Source organism: Simochromis diagramma, unplaced genomic scaffold (assembly GCF_900408965.1).
Source record: "Simochromis diagramma unplaced genomic scaffold, fSimDia1.1 OVJJ01000425.1, whole genome shotgun sequence".
Lineage (NCBI taxonomy): Eukaryota > Metazoa > Chordata > Actinopteri > Cichliformes > Cichlidae > Simochromis > Simochromis diagramma.
Window position 1 is genome coordinate 129,041 of NW_024387005.1, and position 20,294 is coordinate 149,334.

Sequence of the window (20,294 nt, forward strand, 5' to 3'; positions counted from 1 at the left end):
CGTTAGGAGCGCCACATGATGTTCTCGTATAGGCAGACAGGCTTTCACGGCGTCTTCGCATTCATCCGCGCCGTGGCGCTTCTCGAGTAACCTGCATATGAGGGTTACTAAATTGGCGGTTTGGTAACCGCGCTCGTTCGTGACGGGTTCGAACTTCATACGGTGCACCTTGGAGATCTGCAACAGCTTGTTGTAGTGCTCCTTCATAAGCGCCTGGTCGTAGACATACGCAAGCCTTTCGGGGATGAGGGGAGCTGGAAGTTGTCCAGCTCTGCCTCGCGCGGCTCCTTTCGCCTGGCTCGCCGGCGTCGGTGAGGGCTTATCGACCGGTGCCGTGTCGGCCGCTGCACCTTTGGCTGTCCTGGGTCGCGGAGTGGTTGTTTTTCTTGACGACATGGCGTGTCCAGAGACAATGTGTTCTAGCGGCGTGCAACGGGCATTGATGTTGAGAGTATAGCATGCGTTACATGTTAATAGTTAATATTGGCGATGATAACACAGTGTATTCGTCCACAGAGGAAGGCGACTTGGTAGATGGTGCCTGCTAATGTGAATTTGGCTGTTGTGCGCCTGGGCCGCGGGATGATGGTCGGTTTGGCGAAACCACGGGTTGTCCACAATACAATTTTGCCAGTGGTGTACAATGCAACAGAGACAGAGTGTGCGTCGCGTTACAGGTTGATAATTAAGGTGGTAATGCACATTAACCACGCCAGACCACAAGCTGTGAAAGAAGGCGACTTGCTAGATTCAATCGTTGTTACAGTAGACCTCGGCGACGTGCACCGGCACGGATAGTGGGAGGATGGGGACATTTCCACAGTACAGTTCTTTATTCTAAAGAGCCAACATTGGTTCTGCCGGCCGACCTTCGCCCAGCGTTGACACACATAGAACTGGTCCTGTGAGCACGCCTCACGCTCAGTTACACTGAGAGCAGTGCTATTTGTGATATTGTACATCACCGCTGGCGCAAGATGTGACCATGTGGAATATTTAGCCAGTTTTCCGCCGTTGTCAATGCGATAGATCCCTTGAAGCTCATCGTTGGTCGAGCATGTATACCAAGCCGTAGTCATGAAATGGTCCGCGTTGTCGGTAGGACACGCCAGCCGTACCCATGTAGCATTGTCTCTCGCCTCAGTCGGCTGTCCGTAATCGATGGTCGCGAGCTCCTCGTCGCCAGCGCTGGCAGGCCGGGGCGTAATAACCGCTGTCGGCGCGAGCTCCTCGTCGCCAGCGCTAGCAGGCCGGGGTGTAATAACCGCTGTCGGCGCGAGCTCCTCGTCGCCAGTGCTAGCAGGCCGGGGTGTAATAACCGCTGTCGGCGCGAGCTCCTCGTCGCCAGCGCTTGCAGGCCGGGACGTGACCGCTGTCAGCGCTAGCTCCTCTTTTCCAGAAATAACGGACTCGAGGGTGTTAGCCGTTATGTTGGCCGAAGGTCTACGTGATTCCAAGGGCGAGCCTCGACACAGCGTGAGGTCGAGAAACAGCACAACCGCCAGTGTGTTCAGCACAACGCTTGCCATGGTAACCCTCGCTGGTCGTGAGATTGTGATGCGTCCAACGGTATGCGAGGCTAATATATAGAGTGCTGGGTGGGTGTGAAGCAATAGTCGTGCACGCGCAGACGTGCGCGCGTTACAGCAGCGGGAATTCCGCGGTATCCCTGCGTCTCGCGATGGTAAGTTCGACCGAGGACCTCATTCTTGTGCAAATGAGAATCAACAACGGACATGTCAGAATTGACAATGCGACAGATAGAGAAGCCATAATGTTCAGACGTGCGAAGGACTGCTGGTAATCGACTGTCAGCTGTTCGCAGTGAGACCGCATAGCTCGGTCCACTTTGTCCATATAATTGAGGCTTTGAGTTTTTGTGTCTTCGATAAGACCGTGCACATCCTGAGCTCGCTGCCACAGACTCGACGTTTCCACTGTTATGTCGTGGACGTAGGCGAGGGTCTGGCGTAGGTCTGCGTTCGAAAGGGAGTGCGCTCGGGTGAGCAATCTGGGCTTTGCGGTGCGACTGAAGCCGTGCTCGGAGGCTGACGTTTCCTGGGATGTAAGAAGACTGTACATCTCCGTGTGCGTATCGTAACACACCGGTCCGTTGCAACGTGCTCCGCATTGTATCGGACACAGCAAATCTAGCGTACCGGCGACAGAGACCTCACACGAGGGGATCGTGGTCTCGTCAAGTTGCAACGGGTCGCACAATCCCCTCGAATCGCAGTAAGGCATTTTGTAGTTTTTGCTGCCGTCCGTTATCACGGAACTAGTCAACCAACACACTCTGTTGTTTTGCGAGGTGTCAACGAACGACATGTACCACCTGGATAACGACAAAGGCTCCCAGGTTTCCCGGTGTGTGACCAAAGTCAGTTTGGACGCAGACACCGATTTGCTCGCCACCGGAGTGTCTGTGTGAAACTTTACGCTCAGGTTCGGCTCACAGCCGGTCATATCCGATCGCACTACGCCTTCGGCGCACAGTATCAGCCGCCGTTCGGCCGCTTGGACGATTGCGACCATGGTGGTCAGCTGCGTGGAAAGCGTGTACACTCCGATCTTCCACGTTTCCAACATGTGTGGCAGGCGAGTACTGTTGTTGCTGAAACGCGACGCCGTGTCGGTTTGCTTTGCAGGTAGAACTTTGGCGATCTCGCTCAGGCCTCCTTGTATCGCGGCCCTGTAATATTCCAAGACATCTATGATTCTCGGTGAGTTGTACTGCTGCGAGCCTACGGCGTCGTGCGTTCGCGACTCGGCCATGTGATCCGGCATCCTGTTCACGATGTGAGTATCCAGTATCGCGGCTAGGTCGTTGTAACTGGCGTCCAAGGACTCTACCGCGCGGTTGTATCCGAGGAGCGCGGTCCGGAGAAGCGCGTCGACCTGATTCCAGGTTCCACTCAAACACAACGAGTCGCATCCCGTGTGATATTCGACAAGTCCTTCGCATGCGATCTGTGCGCACGACGGGTGTGCGATTCGCGACTTTGAGAGATCCGGACCCAAATCGAAGTTGTACGTTACGTATATAGGCGGGTCGCTTCTTCGTATCTTCCACTGAGCGGGAGTCAATACGACCCTGTGCTCCTCCTCATCCGTAGTTGTGTGAGCATCGGTCGTGGCGTTGGGTGCGATTCCGTCGGTGCCGCTGCAGCAAACGCGCACCAGCGCGCAGCAGCATAGTAAGGCGATTGCATCGTTCGCCGTCATTGTAACTTTCTATATCGGTGTTCTCTGGATCGAGGGCCCGAGTACACGCAATATAGCATCACGATGCACACCACGTTGATTAATAAAGCCAGTACAGTAGCAACCAAAGAGAGCGCTGCGACGCGACTCTTGGCGGCAGCCACACGAGGCACGTTGCTTCGTAAGCGCGCCTCAGCCTCGTACGAAACTTTACCAAAGGCCACCACCGTGGCGTTCGCCTCAGCGGCGAGCCGTTCCGTTGCAGAAACGCAGTCCTTCGCCCACATCGCATAACCCCCACGAGATCCGGCATCGTCGCCACACGTCTCATTGTGACACAACCATTCCGTAATGACGCGTGCAATGCGTGTGTTGATCGATTGTATCTTTCCGATCTCGGATGCGACCCGATCGAGCAACGGTCTGCGTTCGCGTCGGTAGTAGTATCCGCACGCTTGTCTGTTGACCCTGGTGTCGTGAGAACCAAAGGCGAACGGCTTCAGGTCGCAGGACAAAGTAACCGTGAGCGCTCCGTGGTTCGCGACGACGATCATTTTTAGCACCACTCCCGCTTCCACCTCAAACCCCCGAACGTCTACGGGGTACCCAGTTCCACCTTGAGGCCAACCGTTCTCAACCACATTAGCCACCGCGAGGCATGAGCTGGAGCGCTGCAGACATTGAAGGGCGAGGGAAATCGCGTGCATTTCCGTGACCGCACCAGCCTCTCGCTTCGACTCGACAGACCTGCGCTGCTGTTCAACGTCGGCCGCGTGAGACAACCAGATCGTGTCTTCGAGCGACAAAACGGGCTCGCTCATCGATCGGCGTATAAGCCGTATGTTTTCAAGTAGCGTCTCTTTCTCCGTTTCAGTCCGCGCGGGCAATGTCACCGCGAGCCTAGTGTGCCGACGGTCGCCGGGTACGCTTTGAACGCACCCGACGCCCAGTAGATTGCGCTCCGCGTGTTTGACGGCGACGCCAAAGGGCAACGTTCGAAGCGCTGCCCCCGGTGCTGTCGGTGGTGGAACGTGGTAACATATGACATCCCCGTCTGTGTCCACAAACACGACAACTCCGCTCCGATTCACAAGGACCGTCTTTGCCCCGTACGGTATGTAGCTCATTTCTCGTGCGGCTCTGGCCATTGCGAGTTTGCTGATAGGCAAAGTGGAGCCTACGTTCATATCGGAAGACAGCCCGAATTCCAACTCGGGCACACCGGGCATCGACACGAAGCTTTTCACTCGAGGAGTTTCGTCCGATACGCGTCTAAAAAACATTCCTGCCTCTAGCTTGTACACGCCGTTGACTTCTACGGACGAAAAACCCCCGTCGCCAAACGCGAGGTTCCTCGTGTAGCGGTAGTGTAACGTCCTGAAACGGGTGGAGGCTACCTCGATCGCGTCGGCCAGCGTGGTGAACAGCGGCACGCTACTAGCCCTAGCGAACGTATAGTCGAGGTAGCCCAAGCCATACCGAGAGACACCCCATCTGGCCATGTCTAGTGCGAGCACAGAGAGTTCTTGTTCGCTGTACATCAATGCGTTCGCCGAGCGTGCGTTGTATCTGTTTGTCGGATTCGGCGGTCCTACGCAATCGGGTCCCAGTTCGTACGCAGAAGACGGCAGAGATACTATTATGCCGCCTCGATTGTTCGAGCGTCTGCTCAGCTCGTCGAAGACATAGAGGCCCGACAGTTGCAGTCGCCTGACATCCGACACGTCGACGACGAGCTCGTGCTCGTCGGAATACCCTTCGGCTCGCCATATCTGGGGATTGAGCGTATCGCAGCGCTTTTCGAATGGGACGCGCACGTTGGTTAGATCTAAAAACGCACCGTGTCGGGACACCACACGTCCCAGCGTCCGTAACGTGTTTTCCGCGGAGGTCTGCCTGGGCGTCAGTCCTGCGAGCAGTTCGGCGTGAATACCCCTGGTGAGCATTAGCTCTGCCAATGCGCTAGAGGTCAATCCCGGTTTCACGTCAAACCTAGATCCGTACGTTGTGCCGAGGGCATCCAAGTCGAGAAGCGCGCCTTCCTCCAAGTTCGCGTCGATCACGACAATCTGAACGTCGCTCCTCAAGAGCGCCAGCCAGTCTAGCGCACCGGACAGTTCTTCCTGGGTCGGGGTCGTCAGAGCGTTACTGCCGTTGTGAAATCGGAGTTTCACTCCGATTGCAGTCCTCCACCCTTGGCGATCGATGATCGCAATAGCGTGCTTAACCGCGCTAGGAACACATAGCTCGCCGTTCGCCAGGGCCCCCTCGCGCGACCTCACCGGTATACGGGTGCACTTAGATCCCCTCGCAACGTTGTCTTGGTCCGTGGGCAGCACGGCCGCGTCCCCGATTGTGAGAATGTTAAATTCTAGCAGGGTGACATCGCATCGCATCACGTCCAAGGGAGCGGAGGGTGCTTCTGCTTTCGGTCCTTGCCAAGATGAAAAAACCGCAGGTGTCACGACGCAGAAGATCTCGGTGTTTGGTTTGACGGATCCGTGTAGGACTCTGCTTCGTCCTAGCGTAGATTCTGCAGGATTGTAAAAAACCTCTAGCTTCCAATCGTTGTTGGTGCCGGGCAGGCCTGAGATCACGCGCGAGAACGGCACACAGCTGGGCGAACAAGGCCCGTCGCGGTCCGTGTAGTCCGCCGTGTTCGCGCAATGGCAATCGGCGTGTCGTTTGTGTTTCCAAACATATTTCAAATGTATTCCTCGTGTGATTACACTTTCTGTAACGTTGCCGTCAGGGCCAACCCGGTTGTACCACAACTCCACTTCCAAGTGTCTAAATACGAGGAGAGACGGAGGCTTGACGGTCAACGAAATGTCAAACACATAGACAAAGAAGCCCCGCGCGTAGTCCTTATTCCACTCGGCACCCTTGGCGATATCACATCTGCGATCCACGCGGTTTACGGTCGAGTCGGTCGCGGACACCAATAGAGGGGCTGTCGTTTTCATAGGCGAGACACGTTGCACTCTGTACCACATGACGTCTGCGGATCTGAAAATGCGCTCACCGCCCAGCGGTATGGTTGCGCGGGCCTGTACGATTAGCGTGTCGCCGAAAACGTCTACCGTTAAAGGGTCTTCGTGTGTCAATTCAATTCCAACACTGGTAGGATCCAGTCCGGGTGACATAAACGGTTTCAATATGTCTTTGTGCATTCTAGCTGCCGCGTCGAGCAAAGACAATGTGTTTAGGGCATAGTACAGATGTTCGGCGACCCTCGACCCATTGGCAAACAAACGGTCCGCGACGATCTTGCCGCACTCGTCGGATATCGTAGACGGTGAAAAGTACTTGCATAGTATCATAAACTCTTCCTCGGTCAGACCCGCCATCCAGAGTTCAGTCAGCTCGTTCAAGGTGTCGACTAATGCCGTCGACGCGGGGGGTTCGACTAACGTGCGCATAGGTGTGTAATCGTCCGGGTGGCCGCATATTGTATCGTGCCAAAGGGAACCGGGAAGGATGACTTGCTGGTTCGAAGGACACGTTTTGTGCAGGGCACATGTTTGGATGAGGGTATCTTGGTGGTCGGCCGCCCTAACGTGATAACCATTAGGGCACGCGTCCCCACATCCGGCAAACAGATGAGGCCGCCCCAGCGGACACCGATATCTGCAGATCGGCCTCCCGGTGTCGTCGCAGCGGAGTATGACATGCGTCGGGTTTGGACAGCCGACGGCGTTATGCGTACAGGTGCTCAAATTAGACGCAGCGGGTACATACGCAGCTCTCTCGTGGGCCGTCGACAGTACGGCCAACATGGACAAGCAGACGACGAACACGAGCAAGAACAGAGCCATCGCCGTGCACTTTCACGCACGCACCACGACAAATCGTTCGGTTAACGTAAACGGATTAGTAAAAAAAAAGAACATGTCTACTCCACAATGCCTAACGTCTCCCGTCGTCGGACACTGTTGAGTCTGTTCGATGGCATCGGCAGTATATGTAAACCGTTCGTGGATAACGGGTGGCTGGTGCGGAGGCTAGACGTCGACGGTCGACACGGCGCTGATATCGTTGTGGATATCTTGGACTGGGATCCGTCTAAGGACTGGTCCGGACCGCCTCCCGATGTGATATTCGCAGGTCCGCCGTGCGAGCAATACAGCATGGCCAGAAGTACGGCTAAGACGCCGCGGAATCTGACGTTGGCCGATTCGCTGGTGGCTAAAACCACGGAGATAATCGACTATTTCCACAAAAGAAACCGCTCGCTACAGTACTTTGTGGAGAACCCTGACTCGAGCATGGTGTGGAAACGATGGGTCTCTCACAGGCTGTATCATGACGTGGGCAAACACCCAAAGAGCGTGACCGCTGCAATGCTCCGCAAGAACAGGAAAGTCAGTCAGTGGAAGCTGACAGCTAATGTTGCGAAGGTGTCTCGTGGAGACAAACACGTGATGCGGCTTGATTATTGTCAGTACAAGGCCAAGTACAGGAAGCGAACGAGACTGATGACCAACAACCCCTTCGCGGGCTTGATGTGCAACGGGAGGTGTGCTAGCATGGTGGGAGGAAGACATGTAGAAGTGGCCCAGAGAGGCCCGAGGGCTCACACTAAAGCGTCGCCTGGTGCACCGGGAAAACAGTACCATACTCGCGATCAGCTCCACGCTTATCCTGCGGATTTGGTCGAGGTTATTTTCCGACACGTCGACTCTTCGCCCTCACGCACTAGGGACGGCGTACACAAGGCGAAAGCGGAGCCAAAGTGGGATACTGTGAATGGACGATAGATGCAATAGATGCAACCCTTTGTCTCTCGTACGTCTGTGTATCGTTGTTTTTTTTTTATTTCATGTTGAGCTGTGTATTGTGCATGTAAAAAAACAAAAACAAAAAACAAATAAAGAACCTTTGAGGCATGGTGAGTTGTAAGTGAAAGTTGTCTTTATTTTTATTCATTTTTGTTGAAAGACACCACAATTACACAGCGTGATTTATTGCAACACTACACACGATTAGATTTATTGTAACACTACACACAGCTCTTCTGTGTAATCGTTAGGTTGGCCAACCCGCAGGTTTAGAACCACCGACCTGCGGGTTTGGAGCCGCCGACCTACGGGTTTGGAGCCGCCGACCTGCGGGTTTGGAGCCGCCGACCTACGGGTTTGGAGCCGCCGACCTACGGGTTTGGAGCCGCCGACCTGCGGGTTTGGAGCCGCCGACCTACGGGTTTGGAGCCGCCGACCTGCGGGTTTGGAGCCGCCGACCTACAGCACAAACCTAGCCGCCACAGGCTGTAGATTTCTCCCCAGCTGCGGTATAGATAAACCCTTCCCAACCGAGGCGAAAACACTTCAGGGTCAATTGTGCTCTGTATTCACAGGCTACCTAGGGGATAAGCGCACAAGGTTTTGATTAGGACCACTCGAACACAGATGGCACGCTTACACTTTACCGTAGCGCTTCTTGCGCTTGCCATCGCCGGAGCATGTGGCGGGATCGTCGACCGAGGATCCCTGCACGCCGCCATGCTCGAAGGTCTGAACTCACACCCTACCATGCGACAGGTGACAGTGTACGATCCACACAAGTCGATCGTTAGGTGGCGTTTGGGGCATAGTCCTCCGAGATGCGACTGGAGGATGACAGCCCATATCGTAGGTGATTACGCCGTGGACGGGACTCAGATCTCCATGAAATCGGACAACTGCTCGGAGTACACCGCTCAGCATTGGTCGGGTACATTTCCCTGCGTATTCAACAGAGGAGATTTAACTACCACGTGCAAAGGCCCTCTCCCCGTAGGAGCGGAGAACGGAACTTGGCTCTTTGGCTACACGATTGTCGATCCCGAAAACACCGTGCTTCCACAGAAACCCCCACCGTTCAGCAGAAACGTCACGGCGACACCTTTCGCAGCAGAGCCAACTCTACTAAGCCTGGCGGGCTTAGGGTTAGCGAAAGCCGTACAGATGTCCGGGGAGTACTCCGGGTCTGGCGTGATTGCATTGTCTTGGTACGACGACGTGTTGTACGTTACCCTAAATTCTAAAGATGTAATGTTTTCGTTGGATTCGAAGATAGACGTCTCAGAAGCGGAAAAGCACAGGGACGTCAACGTATCCTGGTGCGCTTGGACTGCGGGCAATAGACTGATTGTGGACATGCACGCGTCCTGGTACAACGTAAGCCTACAAGACCCGTCGGAGACCGACGACTACGACTACATCGCCGAGGCCGACGTGCCTTCAAAACGCACGGATAGGAAGAAACGTTCCCTGGGCTTTGCTACGATAACATCCACATTAGGTCTAGATTTGCACACTTTAATCCTGGTTGCCAAAGTGGAAGAGCAAATTAATCGAACGAAGACCAACTTGGTTGCAATTGCCAATGACATAGCAGAAGTCAGCAGGGAACTTCGCGACATCATCGTGGCAACGGAAAACAGCTTGGTTGCAATTGCCAATGACACAGCAGAGGTCAGCAAGGGCCTTCGCGATATCATCGCGCGCTACAACGCTAGCCGCGACGACACAGAGACTGCGGCAGTGTCCCACGTCGATGTAATCGACAGACCGCCGCCGCCGCCTGACGCCCCGGTGAAACACACGGCGCGCACCATTGTGAGTTACAGTAGAAACGACATAGAGTCTTCCGACGTTACCGTGGCTGGCGAGGTACACAGGTTACGTTACGCGGCGTTGTTGAAGTCTGCAGAGCACGAACCCAGACTGTGTCCCGTGATCACCCTAACAAGTGCCTGCGCTATCATGAATGTCATTGTGACAGACGAAACCCAGCTGCGGAAACTCGGCGGCAATCTCACTGCGTTCTATCTCCGTGATTTGAATAGATGTGGGCGTAAAGGACAGAAGTACATTTGCACCACAGGCAACGTGCGTGGGACAAAGGGACTGCTTATCGACGTAAAATACAGAAGTCCCATGTTGAACTCCGACGATCCGGCGTGGATGGAGTTACCCATCGGACCTCTGGCGCGTTGTGCCGAGAGGGTCTACCATTTCACTGAATGCGAAACGCCCCAGCCGCCGGCGCGATTCACCGGACTGCCACAGAACATCAGGCGTGGCAAGATGCACAAGTTCTAACGGCCGTTTCGTTCATGTAATGGTCGTTTATGGTGTATCGTGAGGGGCCTGATGTAATGTTGTGGGTCCGCGGTGTTCTGTGCACTCCGTCTGAATGCTGTAGTACATCTTGATATTGTGTTTTCCACATGTGAACCAAATAAAAAGAAACCTGTACTCATTGAGCGTGGTCTTCTTCTTTATTGTGAAGCAGCGACAACAAGCGAATGCTGGTTGATCAACGGCATTTTTATTCATTCACGACAACACAAAGCGTGTGTTATAATATCAGGACCCCGGTTATGTCTACAATGTCGCTAAACGTAACCTTGCGAAGACTTAAACACAGGGAGCTGTGTAGCTGTTAGTTTACGGTGTATGCTTTTCTGTCTCTGTCCAGGTGAGATTCTGGTGGTTGGTTCGAATCTTCCCACCGTAGCCGCTCCGGGTGACACTGTGGTGCTGCCGTGTCACCTGGAGCCCACGTTCGACGTCCGGGTTTTGACGGTGGAGTGGTCCAGACTCGACCTCAAACCTGACCCGTCCGACCGGCTCAGCCGAGTGGAGTACGTTCACCTATACAGAGACAAGAACGAGGTTCCCGACATGAAGATCGCGTCGTACCGCAAGAGGACGCAGTTGTTCGCGGACGCCATGAAACACGGGAACATTTCCCTCAAGATCACGAATGTGTCCGAGGGAGACGCAGGCAGATACCGCTGTTTTGTACCAAAGCTACAGAGTCGGGTGAAATTTGCGATCGTCGAACTTGTAGTCGGTGAGAGCAAATGTTGTTTTGTTGTTGTTGTTGTTGGTGGTGGTGGTGAAGGTGTTGTGTGGTGCCAAGCTCACTCACACAGGCTACAGTGTGATGACGAGCGTTGACTCTTTGTTTTTTGGCGTTTAGATTTGCCGTTTGTCAGAAACTCGACAACAGAGGCACCGCTGCAAACTCTAACAACTGCAGATCATCGAGACACTACTCCAACAAACGGTGAGAACACTCAGAAAAGAACAACACTCAGACCTTTCTGTGTACAATTCACAGTTGGTCGCTTTGTGTGTGTATGTGTTTGCGGTGACCTTGTTGCTTTTTCTACATCAGCAGATGGAGCCAGGATCTACGCGATCGTAGCTGTCGTCGTCGGCCTACTACTTCTGCCTGTTGTCGGCTTTGTTGTATATTGTCATCGTCCCATTTGCTCATGTTACACCGACGTTAGACGCATTAGGGCTTTAATGCCACATCTTCCTCGTACTGCTTGAGTATGCGGTTACGACGATAGCATCGGCCCTGTCACTTACCGTGTTACTTATTTTGTTTTATGATCTGTGCTGAGAGCATATTTTCTAATGTCAATGATGTACTTTGTGATCAATGTATGCGTGTACCTTTGTTGTGTTTCCTGAATTGAATAAACTGTATATTTTGTAGTAACATCACGGTGTGTCTCTCTTACTTATTATTGCTTTCAGACACGTACACAATAACAGCAAACACGAGTATTTCCACAGTGGATTCTTTATTTGTTGTACATAACAAACACCAAACGCATTATTACTGTTAAGTGACAAAACATTTGTGTTTGGTTTGTGTAGCAAACACGAGAGCGCTGAGTTTAGAGGTAGAGTGCACTCTGTTATGTTTGGGGCACGGGTACGTCGTCGACTTCTCCGTGGCTTGCACGCAGAACAACCCCGTTCCAGTTTGCCTAACAGTCACAGGCACCCCCCACAAATCCATAAGTCGTTTAGCCTCATTCTCCACCCGTTCGCCGTCGGGGCTGTCTTCGGCGTCGAATTGGATTGCAGGCAACCCCTGGCGTTCTTTCAGTAAGTCCGCGAATCGGTCACCCAGAAACGTGACGTCGTCGGCGATGGGATTGGAGGAAAGTCCCACAGAAAGAGAAAGATGATGGTCGAATCCGGACCCGGGGAGATTGATCTGATCGTTGAACGTTTCTACGTATTCGAATCCGGTGCCCTGTTTGTAACAGTTGGGCAATCGCACTGATTTTCTGAAGGCATACGGAGCCTTGTCGATGGCCGAACGCCTTGTCGTTTTGCGAGGCACGTCTGCGCTCAGTCGCAAACAGCGAACGTCGTTCTTTGAGGCGCTCTGCGATATCGCCTTGCTCAGATCGCACAGGCTGCAGGCCCGTGTCTCCTCTGGGTACGAAAGCAACAGGTAGCGCAGAGAAACCTTCTCCATTTCTTGCAATAACGGCCTGTACGCCTCTATGCCACGGACACTGCACAGTTCCACGGGCAGATACCACAGCATCCTAAGGCTCAACTTAGATTGCACGGAAGACGATCTGATGTACACGGCCACTTTACCGATTGCTCTCGTGAGCTCCTTCAGGCTTACGCCATCAGGGCTATTGGGCCGTTGGGCCCTTTGCGCCGTTGGCGTTGCGTTCACCATGGACAGTAACGACTCGGCTACCACCAACAACAAACTACTCGCCATCGCTCGGCTAACCTTGCGTCTCGTCGCGCAGTTGGCCTTCACCGTGTACCGTGCGTGACACGACGCGCAGCACTTCATGTCCACATCGAGATTCAACCGAGTCACTGGTCTTCCGGGCAGAAAGACCTCATTGTAACAAGGCCGAGTCGTCAGCTCGCTGAGGTGTCCTCTGGATGTTACGACGTAAGAATGCGTAGTCTTCCCGGTAGCAGGATCGACATCGTCCTCCATAAGCAGCACTGGGTTCACAGAGCCCCATTCTCTACGCGACGGCAGCGATCCAATCTGAGCCTGCGGTTCTCGCGTCACGCAGTACTGGATCAGATCGTTGAACGTGACACCTTGTCCCACGTGCACGGCGAACCTGTAAGGGAACGCCGCGGGTCTGTCCGTCAAAGTCCCCGGGTGGTTATTGAACCAGTGTATCGCGCCGTTGTGTTCCACCCGCTGCTGTGAAGGCGCGGTGTGAGAGGGCGCGTGCGTCGTTAGAAACGGTGAACCGGGGGTCGTGGGGCGTTGGTGTACCCCATCGGTCGGTTTGACTTCCCGTTCCGCCACCGAATCTCTGTTCACAAAGGTGCGGTCGGACGTAAGCGACTCGGACTTGGGATCGGACTGCAGTTCGAACTTTAGCTCCGGTGTAACCTGAGCCGGTTCAGCTGGTTCGTCTTCGCCACAGGTCACGTCTGGCGAGTTGTCCTTCACGTAAGGGTAATTCCAACGTTTGAAGGCTAGGTGGTCCAGGCCCGTGACCGAAAGTCCGTGTAAGGACTCGTGTTCACCAACACTCTTGTCCAACAGCCCTCCGTGGTCGATTACATCTTGCAGCGAAGGGGGGGCTGTGGTGTCCTTCTCCACATAGTACATGCTCATCATCCGGTTGAAAAGTGGGTAATGGTGCATGATATCGTACTTCCTGGTCAGCATTTCTCGTGTCGCGCAAACAAACAGCGAATGCATGCGTTCGCCCAGGTCAAGTTCCTCGGTGTCAGCGCGTTTAACGTAATGCTCCAGGAACGCAGCACATTTTATTCCCTTCGACATACACATTCGTACCAGCTCGCTGTCAGCGGCAGCAAGCGAGACATCGGCGAGAGGTTCTTGGAGCTCTATGTCATGGCCTGCCACACACCGACGATCCTTCAACCCGGACACCGTCACGTCTCGCACGATACGTAGTTGACAGAACGTGGTACGTTCCATGTCCGACCTCACCGCGTGGACGCGGGCGATGTCGTCTTTGTGTAAGGCTAAGGCCGAACGAGACGAATTCCACAGGTGCCACACATCCGCCTCCGCTCCTCTTGTCAAGAAGCAGTGTTCCTGTAGACTAGGTGTCGTCTCGTTCGCAACAGCAGACTCGGCGTCCATGTCCATCGGTGCGCTGGAAGGTTATGTTTGTCCAGAAACTGTAGCAACATAGCACTTACCGTGTGTACGCCACTTACCCGGTTTTTATACATATATGCACGTGTGGGTGTGTGAAGAAGAAGAATTAGAAGAAGAACAAGAACAAGAACAAGAACAACAAGAACAAGAACAAGAAAAAAGCTTTAAGAAACAGAAATGAGGTCAAGTTGACAAGGCGTCGAAACCAACACGGCGATACGTACGTCGTTACTAGAAGCTAGGAAGTGGATAAAAGCCGAGCCCTTGTATCCATCGCGAAATCTGTAGATCCTATTCTCGGGACTGCCGTACACGCCGACTGGTTTCTCTTCCTCCTTGAACGACGGCAACCTCTGCAGTTCTTCCATGGCAGATTCTACACCCAATCTCAACGTAGTGCACATGTGGTTATTTTGAGCCTGGACCATAACGTTGATGTCCAAGTGCAACAACACAGACGCTAGGAGCAGTCTCATCATCAGACTCTTGCCACACTGCCTCGGCGCTAGGCAAAGCGTGTACGGATTTGCGTAACGCCGAAAGTCCTTCTCTATGTGATACCAGTGACTTTGCGTGGGTTTCGCGTGGTCGTACGCCTCGGATCCCAGGGGAGCCAGTCCGAGTTTGGACAGTAACGCGTGTTTGTACTTGTAGAGATTGTCGCCCAGTTGAGTGAGCGTAACACCTAACACCACACCTCGCAGGAGTTCAATTTGAAAGGGTTCCAATCGCATGTCTTTGACTCGGAAATATTCAAACATCCGGTCGATCATGCGGCCGAATCTGCACATGACAGAATGCGAGTCCTGCTTACTAAGGGCGTTGGTCGTTTGCAAAGTCCGCATTCTCGCCCGAGCTCCTTCTAAGCCGAGCCGCTGTATCAAAAGGGCTTGCGCTGTGCGGTTCGTGAGCAACTGCGTGTACTCGGCCATCGTTTCAGTGTGTTCCCTGTCCTTCTCACTGTCTCTCGTCATCTTGGACAGTCTGATTCGGATACAGTCCACCGACACCCCGATCGGAGCCGCTTGAGATGTAACGATGGGATCCCTGGTGAACTCTGTCAACAGCCACTGGGTTTCCTCCGCGCACGGGGACAGCGCACCGCGGTGCAACATCGCCACAGCCGGAGAGTGTCGAGCGGACGGAAGCGACAATTATTTCGTCCGCGACGACGGCGCGGAACTCTGTCCCGCTCCACTTCTCGCAAATAGTCCTGCGTTGTGTCACACGGAAAAAGAACTGAGATGTCCCACCAAGGCCTCTGTGATGCAGTATGTCCTTCCGAATAAAATATACTTCAGATACTGCTGGTTGTTTTCGGGTACACCTACCGACAACGGCTACATTTTCACCAACGGAGGGGATGCATTAACCGATAGAGATTTGGTCGAACGAAACAGACTTATGATGACGAGCGAGCTGCCCAACGACGTGGATCTCGAACGCCGGTGCGATCGGCGACACGAGGCGCTCAGGGCCTTTTGGTTAACCAGCGAAGGCGATTTGGTGTACGTGACAAGTAGTTCGGAGGACATGAAATTCCGGTCGATCAGAGCTAGAAACCGCAGCGTGGCACTATCGCTGTGGACCAGCAATCCGGAGCTGTGTGGTCAAACGATGAGGGAGTCCGCGTCGGCCTATTCTAACCTCATCCGCATATGCGAACGCGCCAGCGTGTCTAGCAACGGGAGGTTCTATAATCTGTATGCCAACTACCCGCTGCCCGTGCAGGGTGAACCGGACGAACTCGCTGGCTGCGAGCTACACGTGTGTGAGGAAAGGGACGTGTGCGGCATTGAGATTCGCGATGGGGATCAGCTGTTGGTGTACCTCAGTCCGATCTATGAGAAATACTTTGACTTTATAACGGACCAGAACAACGCCGTTGACCTACGGGATCGAGTGGAGTCGCTTGGGGCTCGATGGTTGGTGGAACACGATCGCAACGAAACGCTGTTCACCTTGCGTGTAAAACACAACTGGTTCACAAGAATGTGCATCAGAGTCACGATGTTAATGTCCGCCATGTAGGCTAGACCGCACGTACCGATGAAACAGTACTAACACTCATCGGACAACTAGTCGTGCACATCCTACAAACTCAGTGTATCCACGGTGGACATATATATATATCTAGCTTCACACCATGGCGGAGCAGCTTAACCGAAAAGGAGCCTTGAGGATTGAGATGCGAGAACGTGACAGGTGCGTCTTTGCCACTTGGCGAAGTGCCGTCGTTGCCGGTGCGACTCCCTACTTCCCAAGCAGAACCCAATGCTTTTCTGCGATGTCTAAACCGGGACCGGGGTATGTTGCCCTGACTCACGGCCCCGACGGCGACCTAGCCACGTTTGAGTTGTTCACTAAAGGCAAGGGGTGCATCTGGAAATACACAGTCGGCCCAGACGAGACGTGCACAGAGTACGTCTTGTCTTCTGGCAGTGGGTCCACCGCTCGGATTGTGTTTCGAGATCCAGACGGAAAATGCGTGGAGTATGTCTTGTCTTCTGGCATCGAACCCCCCGATCGCTTTGTGTTTCCGAACATGGAGTCGCTCACGCTGTATTGCAGAAATCAGGCGACCGAGCGCGCGGTAGATAAAGATCACTACGACATGATCAGAGGCTTGGAAACGGCCGACCGAGAGGCCTCGTATCCTCGAGGAATCTGCGATATGATGGGAGACTTACGAGTAACGTCAGACCGCGAGGCTGCTTCCTACGACGGCGGACGACCTTTGGTGTTGCCGCCACCACCGCCTCCTGTCAACAGGAACACTAAACCCGGCGTGAACCGGGTCGCGCGCGAGACGCACGGGGATCGTCCCGTTGTTCGCAGAGAGTTAAAGCCCCCGACAGGTACTCGTGAACTAGAGGAAGGCTATCCTTATCCGCCACCGAGACGGTCTGCCGGAGAACGTGGGGTATCAAGGACCGAGTGGACTGGCAGCGACGAGTATGAGTGGTTGGCGGCGTATCGCGACTGAGGAAAAAAGTGCCGCGGTGAGTCACACCGCAGGGCTCCCCAACTTGGGGAGACACGAAAGCCATTCCGAAGAAGACCGCAACTGTCCTCCAAATAAATGCCAAACGGAACCCGTCTAGTGTCTCGCAAGTGATTATGTGTGTCGATGATTCTGTGCTGACACTGACCTGCGAACGATGAAATTTGCATGCTTTGTGTTTTTGTATCACATTTGATAATAAACGACCACCGTGGATGTATGCTTTGTGTTTTTGTATCACATTTGATAATAAACGACCAGCGTGGAACAACGTGTGGAATGTCCCATCTTTATTTATTCGTGTGCTGTTCAAACCACACGCGTCTGGTAACTGACGCGTGACTCGTACATTATGTGACAGCTAGATGTTAGGTTAAGCATGAGTACTTGGGTGTTTGTCTACATTTGTCCACCTGCAAAAGTACAACCATATCATCACGACTCAATGTATCAAAGTCAAAATGAAATAAGGCCTGAAACAATGACACGGTCCACATTGTACACACATCTCAACGGCTTTATTCAAGAGGTTACACGTAACGTATTATAGCACAGAGAAACATGTGACATTCTGCGTTCCGCCAGCAACAGAGGCACACAACTCTTAACGGAGGGACTTAGTGTAGTTTCCTTCTCGTGTAAAGCACCAGATGCCCTGGGTGCGATGTCCCACCCCAGCCTGCGAAGCTGACACGTATGAGCTTGGTGAAACACCAGGTGATTTGCTTCAGCAGCTCAGTTGAAGTCGCGTGTCCGGTGAAACGCAAGTCGCCCGTGTAAATTATATAGTCTCCGCGAAACCTGGCGATCAGACCTTCGTACTCATCCGACATGATGCTAGGGTACATGAACATGAGACCCGATGCACCCTTGTAGCGAAGAACCGCATCGCGACAAGACAGTGCTTCGACCAAATCGTTGGAAGGTTTTACATCTGTGAGATGCACCACCTTTGCGGCAAATAGCTTGTGTGCTATGTAGTAATCCGTTACGCCGGAACGGCTTTCCACCGACAGTATCTCAGGTATGGTGGGGAATCTGATCCCCTTGGCCTCGGTGATCAAGCTAGACAGGCAGCCGGCTCCGTGTTCGAAACGCACCGGGGTGGTTCTCAGCAAAGCTGCTACGCTACCGCATATTCTCTTCCACCGATTAGAAGGATGCTTCTCATCGGGGTATTTGCGGCTGATCGCAATGCCGTCGCAAAGCGACACATGGTCACCGTGAGCACATTGTGTAGGTGAAACCCAAACCGACCGGGTGTCATTCTTCTCCATAGTTGCGAGCTGGGTCTTGGAGCAAGTGCACCGTAAGTCGTCCTCGTGTTCCATACGTGCAGCCAGCATATTCCTAGGTCGGCCAGTCTTCTGGCGTCTAGGTCGGCCGCTCCCGGCGTCTAGGTCGGCCAGTCTTCTGGCGTCTAGGTCGGCCGCTCCCGGCGTCTAGGTCGGCCGCTCCCGGCGTCTAGGTCGGCCGCTCCCGACGTCTAGGTCGGCCGCTCCCGGCGTCTAGGTCGGTCGCCCCCGATGTCTAGGTCGGCCGCTCCCGGCGTCTAGGTCGGTCGCCCCTGACGTCTAGGTCGGCCGCTCCTGGCGTCTTGGTCGGCCAGTCTTGCGGCCGTCTGTAAAAAACATGGTACACAAAAACTCTGTCTCTGTCAGCATTCTAGGTCGGCGGTTGCTCGTTCTCAGTCGGTCCGACTCACTCACTGAACCCTTTCACAAGGGTATAAAGCCCCAAGACTACCGGTGTGTTCGTCGATTGCAAGTGGGTTTGCTGGAAAAACATGTGGCAGTCAAAAGCTTGCGTTCGAGTGCTAGTCAGCCTGCTAGCACTTTGGCTGGAGTGTTACAACCAAAGTGCGATTGGCTACGCTGGCCAAAAACAACTAGCTGTATTTGGGAAACTGTCTTATTCGCTCTCATTACCTGGCTATTTGGAAAGTCCTACTTCTGTCTTTCGAAAAAACGGTCAGGTCATCAGGCCAGCTAGCCACCATCTGTATGAAGTGACACACACTAGATTGGGGTACCAGGTCACCATTCGATTTCTTACTTGCAATGACGAAGGGCAATATGTGTTAGGCGGGGCGAGATTCACTGTCATCGCAAACCCAATCGATCGAGGTATATATTATTACACGTCAAAGGCGCGCTGTGGAACGGGAAGGACGCCGTGTAGCGTAACAGACAGCACAGCAGTTATCACTCCGCTAGATGGAGTCGGCGCAATTTACAAGTTTCACGTTCAGACTCCCGACATCTGGCGTGTAATAGAGATATGGAACCACACTATGAGCCCAACACAAAGGCTGACCGGTGGCTGTTTTATAACCCCAAACGGTACGACGTTTGTGGGGCGCGGCAATGTAAACTACAAGTATTTCATTTACACACGGCGAAGTGCTGAAGCGGATCAGTCCTGTTCACAAGTCAGTCGGTCTCTCGACGGTAATCCGGACGACGCTGATCCAATCGATGATCCTGCCACTGGGAGCACGGCAGAGGAACCCGAGCACATGACACCGCAGACTACCACTCGCTGTACGTAGTAAGCACATATCCCCCCCCCCCCCCCTCTGCGATATCACGATATCGCCACGGTTGTTGGATGGGGTGTCAAGTAAAAAAAAAAACCAATGCACTCTTTTCATCCTTAGTGTACACAGACGACTACCGCATCGCCATACCCAAATTGGTCCCCCTGCAGCCCGTGGACACCACCAAGGTGCAGCTGTATGCCATTTTAGCCAAACGTAAGCCCGCCGAATGCCACACGTGTGTATGTTTGTGTAATATATAAACTACGTGTTAATTACCGTGGTATATGTTCACAGTTGACAGGATAGAAGCCACGATCAACAAAGTCAACGTTTGCCGTTCCGACGCCAGCCGCAACGGAGGACTCGACGCAAAAGTGTTGCTCCTGCCACTGTTTGCGTGTCTCTACATATGAACAACGACGCTGTTGGGGTCTGCTCAGTGTCAACATGTGGGTGGTATTATATGGACTCTGGTTGTATGCATAACAATCTTGTCTTCCACGCAAATAAAACAAACATGACTGCACAATGACAAAGGGAGTGAGATGCTTTATTGTATGAATGCACAAACATATACACATACATATGAGCGTCCTCACATCGCAACATAAATGCACA

At 53.5% G+C, this 20,294-nt stretch overlaps 1 protein-coding gene across 2 annotated transcripts; it reads left to right on the forward strand.

The window, feature by feature from the left end:
- Nucleotides 1-10,269: 10,269 nt before the first annotated feature.
- On the forward strand, nt 10,270-11,711 carry LOC120739278 (CD276 antigen-like). 2 transcript variants are annotated; one of them, XM_040040992.1, is made up of 3 exons: nt 10,270-11,046; nt 11,176-11,262; nt 11,374-11,711. In XM_040040992.1, the coding sequence occupies exons 1-3, from the start codon at nt 10,647-10,649 to the stop codon at nt 11,532-11,534; spliced, it is 648 nt and encodes a 215-aa protein (XP_039896926.1). In that variant the 5' UTR covers nt 10,270-10,646; the 3' UTR covers nt 11,535-11,711. The 2 variants fall into 2 exon arrangements, with proteins under 2 accessions (XP_039896926.1, XP_039896927.1); XM_040040993.1 differs by having other exon boundaries at nt 11,377-11,711.
- Nucleotides 11,712-20,294: the final 8,583 nt, after the last annotated feature.

What these genes read in the sequence shown, in the direction of transcription:
- LOC120739278 (XM_040040992.1), top strand. Translation starts at nt 10,647, where the DNA reads ATGCTTTTCTGTCTCTGTCCAGGTGAGATTCTGGTGGTTGGTTCGAAT. An exon ending in GATCGTCGAACTTGTAGTCG is followed by an intron (nt 11,047 to 11,175) that starts GTGAGAGCAAAT and finishes TTTGGCGTTTAG; the next exon opens with ATTTGCCGTTTGTCAGAAAC. An exon ending in AGACACTACTCCAACAAACG is followed by an intron (nt 11,263 to 11,373) that starts GTGAGAACACTC and finishes TTTCTACATCAG; the next exon opens with CAGATGGAGCCAGGATCTAC.